General features: G+C 42.5%; 1 protein-coding gene across 2 annotated transcripts in view; it reads right to left on the bottom strand.

Annotated features, from left to right (window-relative positions):
• INTU (inturned planar cell polarity protein) overlaps positions 1–22002 on the bottom strand; it is a 158954-nt gene that overhangs the window by 88203 nt on the left and 48749 nt on the right. For both annotated transcript variants that reach the window (XM_077476882.1, XM_077476881.1), the window contains exons 2-3: positions 16287–16846; positions 10632–10717 (exon numbers count right to left, since the gene is read on the bottom strand). In XM_077476882.1, the coding sequence (XP_077333008.1) occupies positions 10632–10717; positions 16287–16846 (646 nt within the window). The remainder of the gene's footprint in view (positions 1–10631; positions 10718–16286; positions 16847–22002) is intronic.

Here is a 22002-nt window from a genome sequence, read left to right as displayed (position 1 = left end):
GCTGCCAGTGTAGCCCCCAACACATCTGGTTTGAAGAACTGCTAAGAAGATGTAAATACATGTTTTTTTTATTTCCCCATTGACAACACACACACACACACACACACACACACACACAATTTGGGTAACAATATAAGCCTTCGACTTCATACACTTCTAGACCACTCTGCAGCCACCACAATGGGCCTCTTGTAGAAATACTGTTAGGGAGCACTCGGATGACCTGCACCATGGCTAAACAATCATATGTCTCCTTTTGTCTAATTTTCCTTAAAAAAAAGATTTTAAACAAAATGATGCATTGGACCCACTGCTCTGAGCAACACATCCACTGTACCCTTTTTAAAAAGAGGGCTACTTTGTCCGTTTTACATTAGAATGCAATATTAAACACTTATGGGTTACAGAGATGGAATGCCAAGGTGTCCCTATAAACACGCGTATCTCTCTTAAACTTTGTTGGCTTCTCAGACAATAAAGCCTCTGTACTGAAGGTTTTACAGCTAATAATTTAAAGATATACACTGGGAACACCCAAAGGAACGATCACAAAAATCGGATTTCTGGCTTGGACTGAGACTGATTCAGTTACCAACAATAAATTTTACTTTGAAAAGACAAAGTAAGACATAGTAATAAGTCTCTAACTCTTCCTGTCAACATGAGTGCTCCACGCCAGAGGAATGTACTAAATATGCAGCCACTACAAGGCAACTCACTGTTCAGCATCTAGTAGGACACTGTGGGGTTGATTTACTAAAACTGGAGAGTGCAAAATCTGATGCATCTCTGCATAGAAACTGATCAGCTTCCAAGTTTTGTTAACTGAACAAGCTGAAGTTAGAAGCCGATTGGCTACCAAGCACAGCTGAACCAGGATTTGAACTCTCCAGTTTTAGTAAATACCCCCAATAGCCATCTACTGCCATATGTAACTAAACAATGGGAATGCGCATAGTTTCTAAATATAAACAAACATTTGTGGCAGGAAAGCTGGATTACATTTCAGTAACCATACTTAAGAAAAAGTCTAAAAGGGAAAAAAAATGTGACAGTAGTAGCACTTGGAGTTTCCAAAATTAATAAAAAGTGGACCCCCCTCATTCAGCCAGAACTGTATCTTACTAGCAAAATCCTGATTCTAAAAGGTTTTAGGGCAACTTATGACCATTCCATTCTTGAAAATATCTGGGATTCTTGTGCCCAGGGCTGACCCTTTTGTTTTGCTAATGAAGATATCTAAAAGCCGGGTACACAGGCCAAATGTCGGGAGACATCGGGCGGCAAAAAAACAAAAAACAAAAACGGCCAACATTCAAACTGTGACAGAAGCCTGCAGGCTTCTATTGGACATGCGTGCTGGGAAACCACAAATGGACCAACCCCGATCAGCACTCTCAGTGAATGGCAGAGAGTGCTGATCGTAGTGTTCTGGTGGGGGAACCGTACCCCTGTCAGAACACAACAGTTCAGCGGGGGGAGATCGCTGTACATACGTCGAGTAGTTAGTACAGTGTATCTGACTGGATCTGAAGTTCTTCTTACCCTGTAGAGTTTACCCAGATTAAAGTGTTTGTAACCCCCCCCCCCCCCCCCCCAAAAAAAAAATATATATAATAATAATAATAATAATAATAATAATAATAATAGGAGTTTGTTACCTTATAACAGGTTAAACAGCACAGTGCTTGTGCTGTCTAACCTGCCCCTATCTAAGCTGTAAAAAAAAAATCTTGCTGATCCTGCCAGTTCCTGTGTCCCCTCTGTGTACTGACCAGGATTAAGTGCCTCCGTCATCTGCAGCTCTCCTCTGTCTCCCTCACCCCCTCCCTCCCTGCCAGCTCCGCGTTTGTGTCTTTGTCCCCGACCCCCTTGCCCCTATTAGTAGAAATTCAAAAGATTACAAATGGTCACTGCCAGCCCCTCTATTATATGTAGGCATAATACATAAAGTAAGTGTTTTTTGTTTTTTTTAAAACACGCTTGAAAATACCTTTTTTCAGCTACAGTCTCCTACTCGATTCAGGGCTACAGTGGGAGGGGCTGACATCAGAGGGAGATCTTGGACCCTCCCACTGTAGCCCTGATTAGAGTAGGTTACTGGCCAGGAGTCATGTGACCAGCCTGAAGACAGCTGAAAAAGGTATATACACAAGCTTTGTTTTAATAAAACACTTGCCCTGATTGTTATGCCTAGATATAATAGAGGGACTGGCAGTGAATCACTTCACACTGCTGCGGGGGGAGATCCGGATGTGATTCGCACCGCAAATCACATCCGATCTCCGTAGCGATGCGAGTACAGCCATACAGATAGTATGGCTGAATTCGCATCGCTCCCGCAGCAAACTCGCACGGGACCTTTTTTTGGTCCGCAACAGAATCGGATCGCATGGGGGTTCACACCATGCGATCCGATTCCTGTGCGAGTCAGCAGATCGCACTGCGATATGCGGACGGATCTGGGGGTGTCATTAACATATCATTGACACTCCCAGCCGTCCGCATAGGGCAGTGTGAACTGCCGGCGGGAGTAATGCGATGCGGGAAAACGCCGCGGATTCGCGGCGTTCCCGCATCGCAGCGGTGTGAACCCGGCCTTAAGTGGTTGTTACCTTGAAAGTGTAACAGTTCGTTTTTTTAATAACAAAAACATACATGTCATACTTACCTGCTCGGTGCAAGGGTTTTGCACAGAGTGACCCCGATCCTCCTTTTCTGGGGTCTCCCGACGGCTTTCAATGAAGGGACCCTGCATCCATTGACACAGAGAGCAGAAGTCAGCCCCACCCCTGACTCACATTTCACTGGTTTTGATTAACATGCTATCAATCTATCCAAATGAGGACCCGACACAGCAGCTGGAGGTACTGGGCTCCTGCTTGTCGCTGGAACAATTGGGTCCAGATAAGAAAAAAGGGGGGGGATCTGGGGGGAGCTGCAACACAGAAGGTTTTTAACCCTAATATATTGAATGCATTAAGGTAAAAAAAACTGAGAATTTACAACTTCCTTAAGGAGAGGTTTATTCAGTTTTAAAGGCGCTCGTAGCTTCAGTCTCTTTAGGGGTTGACTAGACGCAGGAGTGAACTTGATATTTCAGTTTATTAGACATGTGTCCAATGTATTAAACTACATTGTAAAGAAAAAAGTATATCAATATAAATGGTTCAGAAAGAGGAGGTTGAGCGCGCCAATTGAAAATGAGGGCTCGTGCTCAAGCAACTAAAAAAGTAGCCTATAATCTCTAAGGGCTCTCGCGCACGGGTGAGGGGGAACCTTTAGCATAAATTCAGGCATTTTTCACTCTTGCTTGCGCAGCCTAGGTGCTGCATAAAGCTGCCCACAGACACCAAAAGCTGTGCGTGGCTGTACTCTGGGTATATGGCCAGTTATCCTAAGCATGGGTAGACTATGGGTATATGCAAAAAAAATAAAAATAAAAATAAAAAAAAATGGAAAATGTTCAATTTTTTGCATTTGCCTGTATGCTATACTAGTGTGTTTGTGAATACCACCATATAACCGGAGGAGTACAGCTATACACAGCCATTCATGTCTACCAGCGTCCTGGGTGGGAGGGAAAACACTGGAATTTATGTTGTACAGGCTCATGCACCCATGTGCAGGAAGTTAAAGTGATACCTTCTTTTATTCTACTGCAGGACTATTTAACTCCAGGCAATCATAAAACATTGTGAAATAAGAAAATAAATTCCCTACATGATATTGTAAGAACTTAAGTGGGCAATTAATTTATAAGTGGAGGGCGGAAAGACTCATATGAAAAGCAAAAATTCCTTTATTCCATTTTCTTGTAAGCAAATGATCTGAACCGTAACAAAACCAGACAAGGAAGTTTCAGGATTCACTGACACCTGCCTTTTGAAGCCAAGCTAGATTGATGTAATTAATCTAAAAAGGTGAGCAAAAAATCTTTATCCCCTGAAGATATCCGTTGCACCAGATGAAAAGCGCGTAGGGTAAGGCGCATTAGCTAATGACATTGTACACCCGCTGTTGATCCCTGGTGTGTTGTGCTTTGCCTCGGTCACTAACTTTTGCAACCATATCTACTTTTGATAAATCATGTGGTTTTAGCATACTACTCTATGGTCCTTTTGTTCTTCCTCCTATCCATATTACTTTGAGGTGTTGGCTTTGGATAACCAGTCAAGAACCAAGGAGGAGGTGGAGTCAGTGGCATCCTGACTGGTGGCCTTCCAATTGGATGATTACTGCGCTGTTGAGCTCATCATTTGGAGAGCATTACTGTTTCGTAAGGGAACTGGCGGCCTGGGATTCTTACATGTGGACTTTCATATTTAGATTTTTATATATTTCTCTTTGACGTTTACTTCTTTATTATGCATAAGTGAATTACAGTGCTCAGTATAAATGGAGTAAACCCCTTTTGAAAAGTAAGATTTTAATCAATATTTCAATGAACACAAGAACAATTTCCAAAATTTTGACAAAACTGAGTTTTATAGAACATTTGTTTAGCTCATTACAAAAGAGTAAAATCAATATAACTTAGATTACAAAATCTTCAGTTTTACTCAAAAATTAGTTGATGCAAAAATGAATACACCCCATAACAAACTACTACATCTAGTATTTTGTATGACCTCCATGATTTGTAAGGACAGTGCCAAGTCTACTAGGCATAGAATGAACAAGTTGGTGACATCAACATCTGTTGCAACCAACATCTTTCTTTTTCCATTGAAAATAAAAAGCGCAGCGCTATGTGTAACAAATTATCAACACAAATGAATAGTGATATTAGCATATAAACATAATAAAGTGCATCATGCAAACAATTATATAATGTATCCAGAAGTGAAACCTTCTATACGAAAATATAAAAAGGAATTAAATGATGGTATAACCACAGTGTAACCAAACAGTTCAAATAATAAATGAAAGACAAAAGGTTAATTCCAATGGCTTAGGGCAGGCATTTTTAAAGTCCGGCCCACGTTCTGGTTTTGGAAAGGCCCACCTGGTAATTTGGACATGTATATCTTTTGTGGGCCCCAACGCATCCCAGAGTGCCACAAAAGATATGTATGCTGGCTGCCTTGGAGGGGACGAGGAGGAGGCAGGACAAGTGCAGTACATACAGGAGAATTTCCTGTTTACACAGCGGCCTCTGCAAAAGGAAGTCCTATCTCCTGCGCTGCCATAGGACAACTGTTTTGTTCATCATAGGAGGCAAGACTTATTAAAGTGGCCGCCGAGAAAAAAAAAAAAAAAAAAAAAAAAAGTGTTTCTCCTGTATGTAATCTGTTGGTGCTCGTCCCGCCTCCTCACTGTGTCCTCCAAGGCTGCAGATGGGCATGAATCAGGCTGCACTGAAGGCAATGGGGTGCTGCATTCTTGGCAGTGGTGGGGCTGCAGATGGGCACTGACCCTTATTTTGCTTCACCGTTCTTTAAGATTTTTTCCTAAAACTTCCCTTTTAAAGCGAAGGTGAATGTTATACGCCGATAAATACGGTATATCCAAATAACACGCCCAAGCTCATCTCTTCTACACACACAGCCACAAAGGCAAGAGAATTGCCTTTGAGGGAGGGATTATGGCGCTCCAATTTTTGTAATGTCTTATGAGGATGGTGCAAAAGAAGCTTAAATGGCTCATTAAAGTCAGTCACTATTTATTTGGAGGTGAGAAGGCAGCCATAGAGGGTGTCCATAACTTCAATATACAAGAAAAAAAAAAAAAAAAAAAAACCCGCAAACAGGAAGCACAACATGGACTAGCTGCTAAAACAACCAGGACTAAGATCTTTACAGCAAAAAGGACTGCCAGCGGAGCCTGCACCCCCATCACTAACACACTCCAGGATTTTTTGACCTTTGATGGACATCACCACTTTATGAACCTGCAAACCAGCAAGTTAAAAAAACCAACATATATTTATGTGATAGAACTACTGGAGTTGTCATCTCCAAAAGCTTCCCTTCCTGAACAAACAGACTTGGCCACACACGAACGGACCAAGTCCGTTAGTTTTGAACATGCTGATGTAAGACGGGACTAGAAAAGGAAGTGCAATAGCCAGTAGCCAATAGCTTCCCTTGCGTTGTATTTGGTCCATCGGACCAGCATACAGACAAAACGTTTTTCCCCGATAGGAATGGAGTCCATCGGACAGATTTGAAACATGTTTTATTTCTAGGTCCGTCAGATTTTTAAAATGAAAAATGATCGGATTAGCCCACACCCTATCGGATTGTCCGACAGACTGATTCCGTCGGACCTAGTCTGACGGAAAGTTGGCCGTGTGTACACGGCATTAGACAGAATTTTAATGGTTCAAAGAAGGTCAGGCAAAATGGTCGGCCCTTACGCATGTTCACTTCATCAAATCAAACGTCAAGTAGTTGATGTCTGTGGATGGCCTGGACATCCGTGAGATGGTTGCAGTTCCATCTTTGTTAAATTTTTGTATCACTTTTGCTACAGTATTCCGATAAGTAAAGCTTTGCTGAGCTTCTAGCCTTCACCTTTCTTGTGTAAAGAAATTATTTTCTTTTCGCCGGCCGGAAATTTCTCTTCCATGTGGTGCCATGGCAGACAGCATGAAATGGGAAGGTGTTTTTTGTTAAGAAACGCCTTTTTTATAATTAACTGTCTGCTGGACACCTGTTTAATGAATAATTAGACTCACCTGTAGTTTAATTCTTGTCAATTAGGATTTTGTTGTCTAAAATTTAGCTTTGCTCCTAAGATTTTCATTGAGGTGTATTCATTTTTGCAACATGGTCCTGAATGAATTTGTTAGGAAAAATACTTTGTACAAATCTCGTAATCAAAATTTGTTAATTTGTACACACAATCAATAGCACGCATTTGTGGGATTATTTTGTCCCATAGAAAATGTTGATTGTGAAAGGAAAGTAAAGGTTTTATGACAAATCTGTTGGGGTGTACTCATTTATGCGGAGCACTGTATAGGTTATAGGACTGCCATTTCACTATTTGATGTACATTATTCATTAAGTTTTAATATATGAGTCAACTTCATTTTTGTATTGATCACTACAGAGATATTGGTTTTGAACATCTTTTAAATTATTTTTGTAATTCATTTGTGTCCGGAATATAGGTTGCTGCATACTGTTTTTTTTTTTGTTTTTTTTTTGTTTGTTTTTTCACTAAGTACACAATTTCTTTTTGTGTTTAACCACTTGCCGACCGCCGCACGACGATATACGTCGACAGAATGGCACGGGCAGGCATATGGGCGTATATATACGTCCCTGCCTTGCCGCGGGTGGGGGGCCCGATCGGGCCCCCCCCCCCCCCCCGGTGCCTGCGGCGGTCGGTATTCGTTCGGGAGCGATCCGGGATGAGGGGGCGGCCATTCATTCATGGCCACCCCCTCGCGATCGCTCCCGACGAATAGAAATGCTCCGTGACATCACTTCCTCTCCTGTAATGTAAACACAGGAGAGGAAGTGATGTAATCTCTCCTCCATGTCGGTAGTTTTCGTTCCGGCACCGAGGATCGGTGAGTTGCACCAACACGACACTACACAGTAGAACATGCCAGGCACACTCACACCCCCCCTTCACCCCCCGATCATCCCCCCAATTACCCCTGCCCCCCCAGTCACAGTGACACCAATTGCATTTTTTTTTTTGCATTGGTGTCATTTGTGACTGTAATAACTGTTAGGGCAGTTAGGGTTAGCCCCCTTTAGTTCTAATGTACCCCCCTAGCCCCCCCAATAAAGGTTTAACCCCGTGATCACCCCCCGTCGCCAGTGTCACTAAGGCTGGGTTCACATTGCAGCGGTTTATGAGAACGAATGTGATTCGCACCGCACTGCAGTGCAAATCACATCCGATCTCTGTGCGATTCGAGTTCAGCCATACAGATAGTATGGCTGAATTCGCGCCGCACCCGCCGCAAATTCGCACGGGACCCTTTTTTTGGTCCGCAGCAGAATCGGATCGCATGGGGGTTCACACCATGCGATCCGAGTTTGCAGATCGCACTGCGACATGCGAACTGATCTGGGGGTGTCATTAACATTTCACTGACACTCCCAGCAGTTCGCATAGGGCAGTGTGAACTGCCGCCGGGAGGCATGCGATGCGGGAACCCGCCGCGGATTCGTGGCGTTCCCGCATCGCTCCAGTGTGAACCCAGCCTAATAAGCGATCATTTTTCTGATCGCTGTATTAGTGTCACAGGTGACGCTAGTTAGGCAGGTAGGTATTTAGGTTCGCCGCAACTTTTTATAGCGCCAGGGACCCCCATATACTACCGCATAAAGCCCCCTGATTGCCCCCTAGTTAACCCTTTCACCAGTGATCACCATATAACTGTTACAGGTGACGCTGGTTGGTTAGTTATTTTTTTATAGTTTCAGGGCACCCGCCATTTATTACCTAATAAAGGTTTAACCCCCTGATCACCCAGCGGGTGTCATTTGCGACTGTAATAACTGTTAGGGCAGTTAGGGTTAGCCCCCTTTAGCTCTAGGGTACCCCCCTAACCCCCCCAATAAAGGTTTAACCCCGTGATCACCCCCCGTCGCCAGTGTCACTAAGGCTGGGTTCACATTGCAGCGGTTTATGAGAACGGATGTGATTTGCACCGCACTGCAGTGCAAATCACATCCGATCTCTGTGCGATTCGAGTTCAGCCATACAGATAGTATGGCTGAATTTGTGTCGCACCCGCCGCACACTCGCACGGGACCCTTTTTTTGGTCCGCAGCAGAATCGGATCGCATGGGTGTTCACACCATGCGATCCGAGTTTGCAGATCGCACTGCGATATGAGAACTGATCTGGGGGTGTCATTATCATTTCACTGACACTCCCAGCAGTTCGCATAGGGCAGTGTGAACTGCCGCCGGGAGGCATGCGATGCGGGAACCCGCCGCGGATTCGTGGCGTTCCTGCATCGCTCCAGTGTGAACCCAGCCTAATAAGCAATCGTTTTTCTGATCGCTGTATTAGTGTCACAGGTGACGCTAGTTAGGCAGGTAGGTATTTAGGTTCGCCGCAGCTTTTTATAGCGCCAGGGACCCCCATATACTACCGCATAAAGCCCCCTGATTGCCCCCTAGTTAACCCTTTCACCAGTGATCACCATATAACTGTTACAGGTGACGCTGGTTGGTTAGTTATTTTTTTATAGTTTCAGGGCACCCGCCATTTATTACCTAGTCTCACTAGTGTACCCCTAAATTTAGGGGTGTCTACTTTCCAAAATGGGGTCATTTGGGGGGGGGGGGGTTTGTGCCATCTTGGCATTTTATGGCCTTCAAAACTGTAACGCCCTTCGAAAGCCTGAAGGCGGTGCTTGGTTTTCGGGGCCCCGTACGCGGCTAGGCTCCCAAAAAGTCCCACATATGTGGTATCCCCGTACTCAGGAGAAGCAGCAGAATTTATTTTGGGGTGTCATTTCACATATGCCCATGGCATGCGTGAGCAATATATCATTTAGTGACAACTTTGTGAAAAAATAAAATAAAATAAAAAAGTTTGTAATTTTCCCGCAACTTGTGGCAAAATATAAAATATTCCATGGACTCAACATGCCTCTCAGCAAATAGCTTGGGGTGTCTACTTTCTAAAATGGGGTCATTTGTGGGGGTTTTGTGCCATCTTGGCATTTTATGGCCTTCAAAACTGTAATAGGTAGTGAGGAGTAAAGTCAAATATTTACGCCCTTAGAAAGCCTGAAGGCGGTTCTTGGTTTTCGGGGCCCCGTACGCGGCTAGGCTCCCAAAAAGTCCCACATATGTGGTATCCCCGTACTCAGGAGAAGCAGCAGAATTTATTTTGGGGTGTCATTTCACATATGCCCATAGCATGTGTGAGCAATATATCATTTAGTGACAACTTTGTGTAAAAAAAATAAAAAAAAAATAAAAAATTTTTTTTGTCATTATTCAATCGCTTGAGGCAAAAAAATAAAATATTCAATGGGCTCAACATGCCACTTATCAATTTCCTTAGGGGGTCTACTTTCCAAAATGGGGTCATTTGGGGGGGTTTTGTACTGCCCTGCCATTTTAGCACCTCAAGAAATGAGATAGGCAGTCGTAAAACTAAAAGCTGCGTAAATTCCAGAAAACGTACCTTAGTTTGTAGATGTGACAACTTTTGCGCAAACCAATAAATATACAGTTATTGACTTTTTTTTTACCAAAGACATGTGGCTGAATACATTTTGGCCTAAATGTATGACTAAAATTGAGTTTATTGGATTTTTCTAATAACAAAAAGTAGAAAATATCATTTTTTTTCAAAATTTGCGGTCTTTTTACGTTTATATCGCAAAAAATAAAAATCGCAGAGGCAATCAAATACCATCAAAAGAAAGCTCTATTTGTGGGAAGAAAAGGACGCAAATTTTGTTTGGGTACAACATTGCATGACCGCGCAATTACCAGTTAAAGCAGCGAAGTGCCAAATTGTAAAAAGACCTCTGGTCATTTACCAGCAAAAATGGTCCGGTCTGAAAGTGGTTAAAGCTAGATTGATGTGCCTTGCCTTTCCAGTCACCAAAGGATATAAGAATCTGGTGCATGTAGGTACAGTTCTAGGGTAATTTCCGACAAAAACATAAATGTAGTGAAATTAGACATTTTTACCTGCATGGGTCCTGGTATACAAGATAAAACTCTTTCAATGTTTTCTGCACTGACTTCCACATCATTAACTGCAATTAGAGTATCGCCTGTCAAAAGGAAAAAAATAAAACAGTAAAAATGTACGCAATAAGACCCAGTGTTTATCCCTGTTAAGTATGTTAATTAGTCTCCACAATTAGAATTGATCCATAAAGTTCAGATTGTCATAGCTAGAACCGCACTCAGTGGTTGAAAAGTTGTAAATTTTTCACACAGCACTCCAATTCATCATAAACCTGATGCTAAAGTGGACAGTGTGATATGTCCTAAACGTCTAACTGGTGGATGTAGCTGTATGTTGTCATTACTTAAAGCAGTGGTCTCAACTCCTGTCCTCAGGACCCACCAACAGGCCAGATTTTAATCACTTAAGGACCGCCTCACGCCGATGTATGTTGGCAGAAAAGCATGCGTGCCGCCGGCGGCGCAGTCGCGACCCGGTCCTTAGCTCTGTTACCGTGGCCGTGGGACCCGACCACCGCCGGAGTCCCACGATCGGGTCACAGAGCTGAAGAACGAGGAGAGGTAAGTGTAAACAAACCTCTCCCTGTGCTTCCTAGTGTGGCTGTCACTGATCGTCTGTTCCCTGTTATAGGGAAAGACGATCAGTGACGTCACATGCCAAGCCATGCCCCTCAACAGTAAAAAAAATAAAATAATTTTAATCGCACTGTATGAATGCCAATGGTCCCAAAAATGTGTCAAAATTGTCTGACGTGTCCGCCATAATGTCGTAGTCACAATAAAAATTGCTGATCACCACCATTACTAGTAAAAAGAAAAAAAAATTATTATTAATAAAAATATCCCCTATTTGGAGACGCTATAACTTTTGCGCAAACCAAACGCTTATTGCGATTTTTTACCAAAAATATGAAGAAGAATACTTTTGGCCTAAACTGAGGAAAAATGGTTTTTTTTTTATATTTTTTGGGGATATTTATTATAGCAAAAAGTAAAAAATTTTGAATTTTTTTCAAAATTGTCGCTCTATTTTTGTTTATAGCACAAAAAATAAACCGCAGAGGTGATCAAATACCACCAAAAGAAAGCTCTATTTGTGGGGAAAATAAATAAATAAATAAATAAATAAAAAAGACGCCAATTTTGTTTGGGAGCTACGTCGCATGAGTGTCAGTTAAAGCGACACAGTGCCGAATCGCAAAAAGGGGCCTGGACCTTTAGCTGGAAAATGGGCCGGGGCTTAAGTGGTTAAGTATTACCTCGGAGAGATGCAGACTAGAATACTGCAATCACTGAGCAGCAAATGATATCACCTGTGATGTATTTCAGTTAGCTTGCAAACCTGGCCTGTTAGTGGGCCCTGAGGACAGGAGTTGAGAACCGCTGACTTAAAGTATAAATAAAAAGGCAAAACTTATTTTTTTAGATTTGGAGTGGAGAGGATTAGAAAGCTTGTTCCTTTTCGTATCACCAGAGATTTACCTTTTTTATATTTGTCCCGTTTACCATTATCATCGAAAGGAAAAAGTAAAGAATATCCCAAATTATGGGTTGTCCTCAGAAAAATAGAGGGGAAAAAAAAATGTTCAAAATGGGGACACTAGTTCTGGTGACCTGATAGTCCCCAAGGAATTCCCCCAATTAATAGGGATTTTTTTTTCTCACTTTTCGATTGGCTATGGGACAGGAAGTGAAGGGGAAACCTCCACAATTAGACACACATGGCAAAAAAAAAAAAAAAAAAAAAAAAAAATATAAAAAAAAAAAAAAAAAAAAATATATAAAATCTTCCTTCCTTGCTCTATCCAAAATGAAAAAAATATATGTTATACTTTAATATACATCCTGATGAGGATAATGACCTGAATGTCAATAATACCCTTTAGCATGGAAAAAGTGCACTTTGTAACATGTAAAGCTAAAATGAAATTCCGCATTAATTAAAAAAAAAAAAAAAAAAAAAAACTGTACTAGTTGGTTAATTTACCTTGTTTTGAAACAAACCAATAACTTAAAATTAAAAGAAAGTGCTAGACAAATCTGATGAGCCAGTCAAAAAAAAAATAAAAAATAAAAATAAACTAAAAACTAAAAATAAATCCGCTATTCAAGGCTTGGCTCTATTGTTAAAACACATGTTCACGATCTACAGGCTTGTACAGGTTTATATCTAAAGCGTAAAGTCACTTGATGCTTCACCTAAGTACTACAAAAAACCTATACGCATCAGCGAGAATAGAAATCTTTTCATTCATACCATGTATGCTACAGCCGAGCCAGCATACACGTTACCCAGGACACTGAAGCTAAACATGTGCTCAGAGGAATGTGCCATTAACGAACATGAAGATAACTCTCATGAGTACACAAGTGTAAATTCCTAATATGTCAGCTGATTTTATGAACCTTAATGCTGAACTACAGGAATTTGGCAAAAACAAAGATTGCAATGGGCTCTCCATTACACTCCCCACTGCAAGCATTAAATACTTGATTAATTTGGGGATGAGCAATAAAGAAAAATACTTACAACAGACTTGGGGGGGGGGGGGTACACCCTAAAAATGCGTTTACATTCAAGATGGTGCTGCTATAAAAGACTGCAGACAGAACAAAATAAATTACAGTGCACACATACAAAAATTACATTTAAATCCTGCAAGGCTATTTAAAACACCTGAACATATTCAAAAATATTGGGATTTGGTTACACCATATGACAGGGCTCGACAAAACCCCGGCGGCAGGTCGCCATGGTAACCAGAAACCACACCCTGGTGCCTAGGCTGCCACCAGCCCACTCACTGCAACTCCCAATGCCCCAGACATGCAGTGCTATGATATTTAACACTGACCGCCGTTCCTCCTCCCTTCTCCACACTCCGCACAGCGCTTGATGCTTGCCAGAGTCGCTGAGTGTGTGAAACTGACATGTAACAGAGAGGAGAGAGGAGAGGTCAGAATTGAGCTTGATGTCGGGGGGTGGGCGGACCCAGCAGCTATCAAACACCAGTCAATGGGATGGGATTTGGGTGGGCCGCTAGGTGTATGTGGCCCTGCCCCTTTTCTTATGCTGCCCGATCATTGGCTGGTGTTTGATAGCTGCTGGGTCCCGCCACCCCCGACATTAAGCTAAATTCTGACAGCTCATCTCTCCTCTCTGTTACTTGTCAGTTTCACACACAGCTCAGTGTGAAACCTGCCAGTGACACCCAATGCCATCTGCCAGTGACAACCTGTGCCACCAACCAGTGCTACTTGCCAACCAGTGCTAGCTGCTAGTGCCATCTGTCAGTTCCAAAACAGTCTCACCTGCCAGTGCCAACTGCCTAAGCCAACCAGTGCCATCTGTTGCCAGCCTTACTCTTTCTGGCCAGCCCATAACCCTGATGTAACAGCGTTACATTGGAGTTATTGACTGGGTGCTCCATTGTGAGGTAGGGTTAGGGGGCAAAAATAACTTGCCTTACCCCAGGAGCTGATAATCCTTACCACACAAAAAAAACTGGTCCCTAACTTTTTTAACTGGCTCCTAGATTCAAAGCAAAATTTGTCAAGCCCTGCCATATGACCATATAGTGCTAAGCCCACTACTGCGTCAAACTACCCCATTATCATTGGGTCCTACACTATTCATAGAATAAAAGGTCCTGCATCTCAACTATGGGAGACAAACTCCTCTTTATGGGAGATCTATAAGGACTCCTCCTCCTCCTCCTATAACACAGGTGGACACTAATAAAAAGGTAATGAAAGGGGGGGGAGGGGTTCTCAAACCCAAGGGATCTGGTCAGGACCCTTTCAATATACAAACAGACTTGGGGGGCACATCCTAAAATTGCGTTTACATTCAAGTTGGTGCTTCTAGAAGACCGCAAACAGTATGGGTCTGGATGTCGATGGTGCAGACATGAGGCGCTTGTTGAGGTACATGAGGAGGACGGAAGAACTTTCTGAACTCCACAGTGAGCAGCAGAAGGCGCTTATTGGAGGAGAATTCCACTGAGGAAGAGGAAGACAGGGAGGAGGTTAGCAGAGATGCCATAAAATCCATTATTGAAAAATGGAACGAGTGCCATGATTTTTTTTTTTTTTTTTTTTTTGAAACGCCACCCCAACATAACTGTAATGAACAAAGTGCTAAATCTGATGAACGATAATGTGGTCTCATTTCCAGAGGGCTATGCAGCAAATTCTTGGACAGATTTTTCACCAAAACTGCAGCTAAGAGACAAAGAAGATCTCTTGAAGGAGATCGTCTGAATGTGCTTAAGGAGGGGGACTCTCCCTGCGAACGATAATCCCCCTCCCACCCACCTTCCTTTACACCAAAAAAAAAAAAGTTCAGAACGGATTATTCTGATGAACCCTATGGGAAAACCCTATGGTTCGCAACCAGTCATTTCACGAATTAAGTTTGAGAACCCGAGGTATCACTGTACATCATTTTCACACATGATAGTTTGCATACACAGTAGGAGGGTACATTTTTAAGATTAGTTAGGTTTTTACTTTAATCCTTGCAGTGCAAGAGAGTTGTTCCTGCCACATTCCCAAAGTTCAGCTTTAACCACTTGCCGTCCGCTGCACGCCAATTTACGTCAGCAGAATGGCATGGGCAGGCGAAAGGCGGAAAATTCAAAGGGGTACGCCCTATCGGCAGCATGCGCCTGCCCCGTAAACTCGATGTTTACTGGCAGCCCGCAATTGTGGCGAGGAGAGGCAGAACGGGGAGATTTCCCTGCTCTGCCTAGCAACATGACAGTGATCTACTGCTTCCTGTCATGGGGAGCTGTGATCTCTGTCATGCTGTAGTGAGCCCATCCCTCTACAGTTAGAACACATCTAACCCCCTGATAAACCCCCCCCCCCCCGTTTAACCCCTTCCCTGGCAGTGTCATTTATACAGTAATCATTGGCTATTTGTAGCTCTGATCGCTGTATCAATGTCACTAGTCCCAAAAGTTTCTAATCTGTCCGCCATAATGTCGCAGTCCCTATAAAAAAAATGTCTATCCCCTATTTTGTAGACGCTATACCTTTTGTGCAAACCAATGCACTTATTGCACAGTGATCAAATACCACCAAAAGAAAGCTCTATTTGTGGGGGAAAAAAGGACATCAATTTTGTTTGGTTATAATGTCCCACGACCGCGCAATTGTCAGCGAAATCAACACAGTGACGAATCGCAAAAAAATTTCTGGTCAGGAAGGGGGTAAATCCTTCCAGGGCTGAAGTGGTTAAGTGTTTTTACATGGTATTTGCACAGAGCTTTTTCATCTGCAATTTTTGGGGGAAAACATACACATTTTATTGTGACACAAACTATGTAATACCCAATTTGTTGGTAAAAAAATAAAATAAAAAATTAAAGATGTTACGCCAAGTAAATAGATACCTAGCACCTTAAGAGAAATCCTCCCCAAAGGGGAAAAAAAAATAGGGAAGGAAGGAAGGAAGGAAGGAAGGAAGGAAGGAAGGAAGGAAGGAAGGAAGGAAGGAAGGAAGGAACTACTACAGTTTTATACACCTCTCCTGATCACAAAACAACCTTCTAACTCCGATTTCCCCAGAGTGGTAGTTTTTATCTGCAGTGTATTATGCTTTTTCATACTACTTCAAATTAATAAAAAAGAATGAATTCCACTTACCAATAAAGATTTGGCGACTTCTGATAGCTGGACTTTCTGGAATAAAACCATGTATAACAAGTTTCTCATGGCTTGTCCATTTATGCACTGCATCATACTTGCCCTGTCTTTCCATAAGCTTACTGGTCCTAGAGGACTGATGTACAATCCCAATTAGGGCCTGCAGTAGGTTAAGCTTCTCATATGGTCCATTTTCAAGCAAACGGTTTGGATTTACATACAGGCAAACATCTTTGTACTGCTGATGTATGCTCATTCCAGGTTTATGGCTGGGCTGGTGTTTGAGGATGGATGTTGGCCCTGCTTGGCTATTTAATCTTGCAGATCTTTTCTTGCCAATGTGTTTATTTTTCAATATTTTAGCAAGTCTCTTAAACCGTGGCTCAGTCTTTTTATCTTTCTTGACATCTTCTGATATTACTTCTGCCTCATTTTCACAAAACCGCACATGGTTTACACCTTGTGAATTCAAGAGTGCGTCTTCCTCTCCTTCACTCAGCTCAAGATAGAAGAGCTCTCCATTTCTTTGTACACTTTCCAACCACTCTGGCTCCAAGTCACTACAAGGAAAAGCAAGATCAGCAATTACATTTGTTTTAAATTAAAAATCATATACATGAAATTACATGGAAAACAAATCATTTCTTAATAACTAAGTGATTCAAACTCCCCCCCCCCCAAAAAAAAATAAATAAATAAAAATAAAAAAAAGTACCTATGCTGTGTGGTGATGGTTTTGCACAGAGCAGCCCCGAACCTCACTTCTGAGGTCTTCTGTCGGCTCCTCCTTCCCTCCGATGGCGCTCATATCAAGCTGCTTGCTATGGGAGCACTCGTACGGGCTCAATGTTGGGCCGAGCTGTGACACACACACACACACACACACTAAGCACAGCTTGCCCCCGCAAAATCTCTCACAAGATTTGATTGACAGAAGGAGCCGATGGTTCCTGCTGCCTCCATGTTCTGTGAAGAGAGGGAGGACAGCGCTGCTGCTTTAGGGCACAGTGCTGGATCAAGAACAGGCTAAAAAAAAGGTAAAAATTTAGTGGGGGCTGGGGAAGAGCGGACAATGGAAAGTTTTTTTGTTTTTTTATCTTAATGCAGATCATGCACATCTGTGTGTGAGAATGGAGGGAAGGGGGTGCTTTACATTTTTTTTTTTTAAACACTTATTTCTATTACAAGGAATGTAAACATCCCTTGTAATTGAAACAAGGATGACGACATGTCATGTTATGGAGAGATCTGGTTCTCTCTCTCTCTCTATATATTTATTTTTATTTAATATTAGGGCGGTTACTAATTTAAAATTTTCGTGTTCGATTAATCAACTAATTTTAATTAATTATAACGCACATACAGATCCAACTACTTTTAGCTGATCGCCTTGCATTGCAACTCTGCATTAGTCAGTGGTAAATGTGGTATACACAAAAAGCTGCACAAGGGGAAAAAAAAATAAAAAATAAAAATTAAAAAAAATAAATAAAAAAGGTGACTCAAGTGATCCTACAGGGCTGCCTGAAAAAAAACAAAAAAACAAAACAAAACCTTAATGATTGAATCCGTCATCATTTGAGCATAAGATGCAGTGGCATCCTTGCAAATCTAAGCAACCGATGCCTGATGCTGACAGCCCCATGAAGCACCAACTGATCAAGTGGAGTGCTGTTTGAATGGAAAAGGGGATACCTTGTTTAAATGATGAGCTGACATATCCAGCTAGGAATAACAGAATGGGAAGCAGGCTGTCTTTCAGGAACGAGAGAACAACTGATGAAAGGGAGCTGTAGCCAAAAGATACTCGAACAGCATGCTCCTCATCCAGACAATGGAGGAAAATCTCTTTAGGATGTTTAGGAACAGGACAGAGTAATGGTAGAACAATGTCTTGGTAAAGGTGAAATGAAGACACCATCTTGAGAAGAAAAGGGGCCATGGGCCTCAAAAGTCGGAGGTGAGAGTGTCATAAAACTGTTGGATATGGATTTAGAGAACTGAGCTTTAAAAATTTTGTCAATAATCCTTTGTGTCACATACAGTTATTCTCAATTCAAAAGCTTACTTCCTTGAGTAATTTTGAAGTTGCCTTCCCATAGTGTGGTCGGGTTGTGAAAAACGATGTCCCACAAGTGTGAAGAAATCCTCTGTGTTATGCCCTTTAAAGTGGCACTTTAGTCAGAAAAGTCCTGCTAGATCACTTCAGGCTGGCCCCTTTTGCAGGCATAGCTATTTAAAACAAACAAATATATATATATATTGGAGTTAGACCTACCAGTAACTCTGTTTCCATGAGTCTTCCAGGACAGCCCATGAGAGAAGCCCGTCCACTGACAGGAACAGGAAACAAATCACCAATACACTTGGTGCGCTATATACCAATACGCTATACAAAAAAAAAAAATAAAAAAAAAAAAAGGCAGTCCCTCTGCTGAACTGGTCCATTTCAAACAAGAACTGTCTTCCAGGACAGAATGAGAGGATTAGCAAGAACTTACTATATTAGGGAGGTCATTAAAAGTCCAAAGACCTTTACCACCCTTGGAAATTTTCAATAGCGACTAGCCCCAACTATGGTGTAGATATAAAAAAAAAAAAAAAAACCCACCATCCTATATAGAATATAAATATAAGAATCCGCTTGCTACAAAAAGGCATACATCTAGTGACCTTCCCCCAACTACATCCTTGTATATGAAATGTGACAAAGCTCGTGCCTTGAAACAAACATCTGTTCTGCCTTTGCCCGCCGTGGCTTGTAGTGCCACTTGCCTACTTGGAAAACATGCAGGATGCTGACGGCATGGTTGGCTCTGAACCGATAAACCCAGGGCCACCACGTGTGAGCACCAACCACCAAGCCACTGCGCTTCCCATGCAAAATATGGTTATACCCCTGTACCAAGATTTCTTGTGGGACAAGGACACATGACTACATAAATACAGCAATATAAACTATCATCTCCTCTACACACGAGGCCATGGAAGAGGTAAAACATTTTGATACAGGATAACCACCCCAAAATGCATAAGCACAACGCATGACCTTCAGACTTAGGTTCGAGAAGAAAAGAGGCCATGGGCCTCAAAAGTCGCAGAGGTGAGAATGTCATAAAACTAAGTGAAGCAAAGACATTCCATTCCAAAAATGCCTTAAAACATTGGAGAAACCAAGTTTCTATCCATGTGCAAGGGAGCGCTGAAGCAGTACACTGAGAGAGCACTGTGGTACAAGATAGATAACCCTAGCACTCATAAGTACAGGCGGTCCCCTAGTTACAAACATCCAACTTACAAATGGAGGGAGACAACAGGAAGTCAGAGGAAACCTTCCCCATAGGACGGGAAATTTACTCCTGTAAGCCCTTGTACACACGGTTGGATATTCCGATGGACAATGTCCGATAGGACCGTGTTGTCGGATAATCCAACCGTGTGTGGGCTCCATTGGACTGTTTCTGTCGGAGTATCCGACGGACCAAGTTTTCCAGCCGGGCTATAAAATTTTCCGACAACATTATCTGATCGGACTTTGTCCGATTGTGTGTAGAGAATTCTGATTGGACAAAGTGCCACGCATGCTCAGATCAAATTCTTAGACCAAAGCTATTGGCTTCTAGCCTGAACGTAGTCCCATCGTAACGAAATTACGTCATCACGTTCTGAACGATCGGATTTTCCCACAACTTTGTCCGACCGTGTGTATGCAACAGTTTCGGACAAAATCCGTTATTAGAGTTATTATGGAAAAAAATAAAATAAAAAAAAGAAGTGTGTCTCCACTACTGCTTTATCACCAAGGCTTGTTTTCACAACAACCCAAAATTTTCAAAATCCAATTGTCATTGGGACAGAAAGCGACGTGAAATCTTCTGAACAGGGGCACACACAGCAAACCAAAAAAAAAAAAAAGTACCCGTTTCGACTTACAAACAGATTCAACTTAAGAACAAACCTACAGACACTATCTTGTTTGAAACCCGGTGACCACCTGTAAAGCACATGTAAAAATCTGTAGCATTAATGGTTCTAGCATTACACTAGTGCTGCAGAGAAAGCCAAGGACATTCTATATGTTCTAAATTGAGGAGACATTCACTACAAGGAAGTCATGCAGATGCCTAAAACTGATCTAGGATGGAACACCAAAAGAGCACAAGAATCACCCTGGCCTCTCAGTCCTAGTGTTCCAACACTAATTGGCTGAAGAACTGTTTACCAAGCTGTATAAAACATTACCTAGATGGTCAACACTGTGGAATAGGATTGACATCAGAAGTACATGAGTACAACACATAACCGGGCAAGGGCTTATATTGTAATCTGCTGCAACACCAGACTAAACCAAGTAGGTAGGTACAGCAACCTCCATCGTACCTGTGTCCTGCTGGTGCCAAGGGCACCTGTATCCACCTAAGCTGTAGTCTGCATTGAGCCCAAATTGCAGTATTAGCTCCTCCACATGTAGCTTCCCGACAGTCTATGCTTAAAAAAAAAAAAAAAAAAAAAAAAAAAAAAGCACTGGCTAGCCCTTCCCCTACTCTTACACCGAAAAGGAGGCTTGGAATCAGAGCCTCTGGCACCTAGAAATTACTTTTCCCCAACTAGGATTGCTGCCATGCATCATCTGGTCACACAGGAACACAGACAGGCCACAACCCAAAGTAGCTACTGCTCAAACCTCTCGCTCAAAAATGTCTTACAGTGCACGCACCCCAACACTTGGACTGGGAACCCACTTCCAGTCATGGCCTTCGCCAAGCACAGAAGAAGAAAGAGAACCAAGCCATCACCTTCCTCTTTGGTGTGGTCTTGGAGGGTCATCTTGAAGCTGCTCCCAGTGGAGTAAAGTAGGTAAAGATGTGGCTAGAACAAAAAATAAAGCCAAGCAACAGAGGCCTCCCTCACTCCAGTTCCAGATTATGCATTTCCTCCGTCCGGAGAGGGACTACCTTTTTAAAATGTATTGGCGATGAGTTTCCTGTTCCTGTCTGAGAAGGGGCTTCTCTCATGGGCTGTCCTTGAAACGACTGGGGAAATAAGTGCCTATACTGTTTAAAATCCAGTAAAACACTGTGCCACCCTGCTCTGCACATGCTCAGTTGCACCCTATTTTTAGGCACATAGAGGCAGATCCTACTGCTGTTCATGGGCTCTGGGCTTCAGCAAAATGGCCGCCTCCAGCAGGAAGAAACAGGGCAATTAACAGCACACACTCATTTTTGTAGCAGAATTATTAATGTGGAATGTATGTTCCCTGCTAAAGAAAATTATTTTTAACAAGTTGTTACGTATAAAGTTCCAATTCATTCGTGCTTGCATTTTCTGTCCTGTTTTGCCAATGTAGGATTTGTTGTTGCATTTTTTGCAGTGGATGATGCACATAGCATTACTAGAGGTACAACTGCATGATCCTGTAATACTGAAAGTCGTGTGTGTGTGTGTGTGTGTGTGTGTCTTTTTAACCCTTTTACTCTCGTGGCGTATACAGACCTGACAGCAGGGGATTTTACACACACTCCCAGTGGCTGCAGTTGCTGGAAGTGTGTGTGAGAAGCTGACTGCCAGGTGGAAGAGATCCAGTAGCTGGGTAGCCGCCTGATTGATTTTAGACACCCCTACGGTCAGCATGGCAAGCGCTGCCAGGTAGAGGGGAGAGAGCCGAGCAGACTTGCGTCAGCTCTCCTCCCCTTCTTCTTGCTGACCCATGTAA

The sequence above is a fragment of the Lithobates pipiens genome, unplaced genomic scaffold (assembly GCF_037356315.1).
Source record: "Lithobates pipiens isolate NorthernLeopardFrog02 unplaced genomic scaffold, aLitPip1_a1.2 Scaffold_13, whole genome shotgun sequence".
Lineage (NCBI taxonomy): Eukaryota > Metazoa > Chordata > Amphibia > Anura > Ranidae > Lithobates > Lithobates pipiens.
The sequence above is the reverse complement of the archived record's forward strand: the minus strand, read 5'-3'. Positions and strand labels throughout refer to the sequence as shown.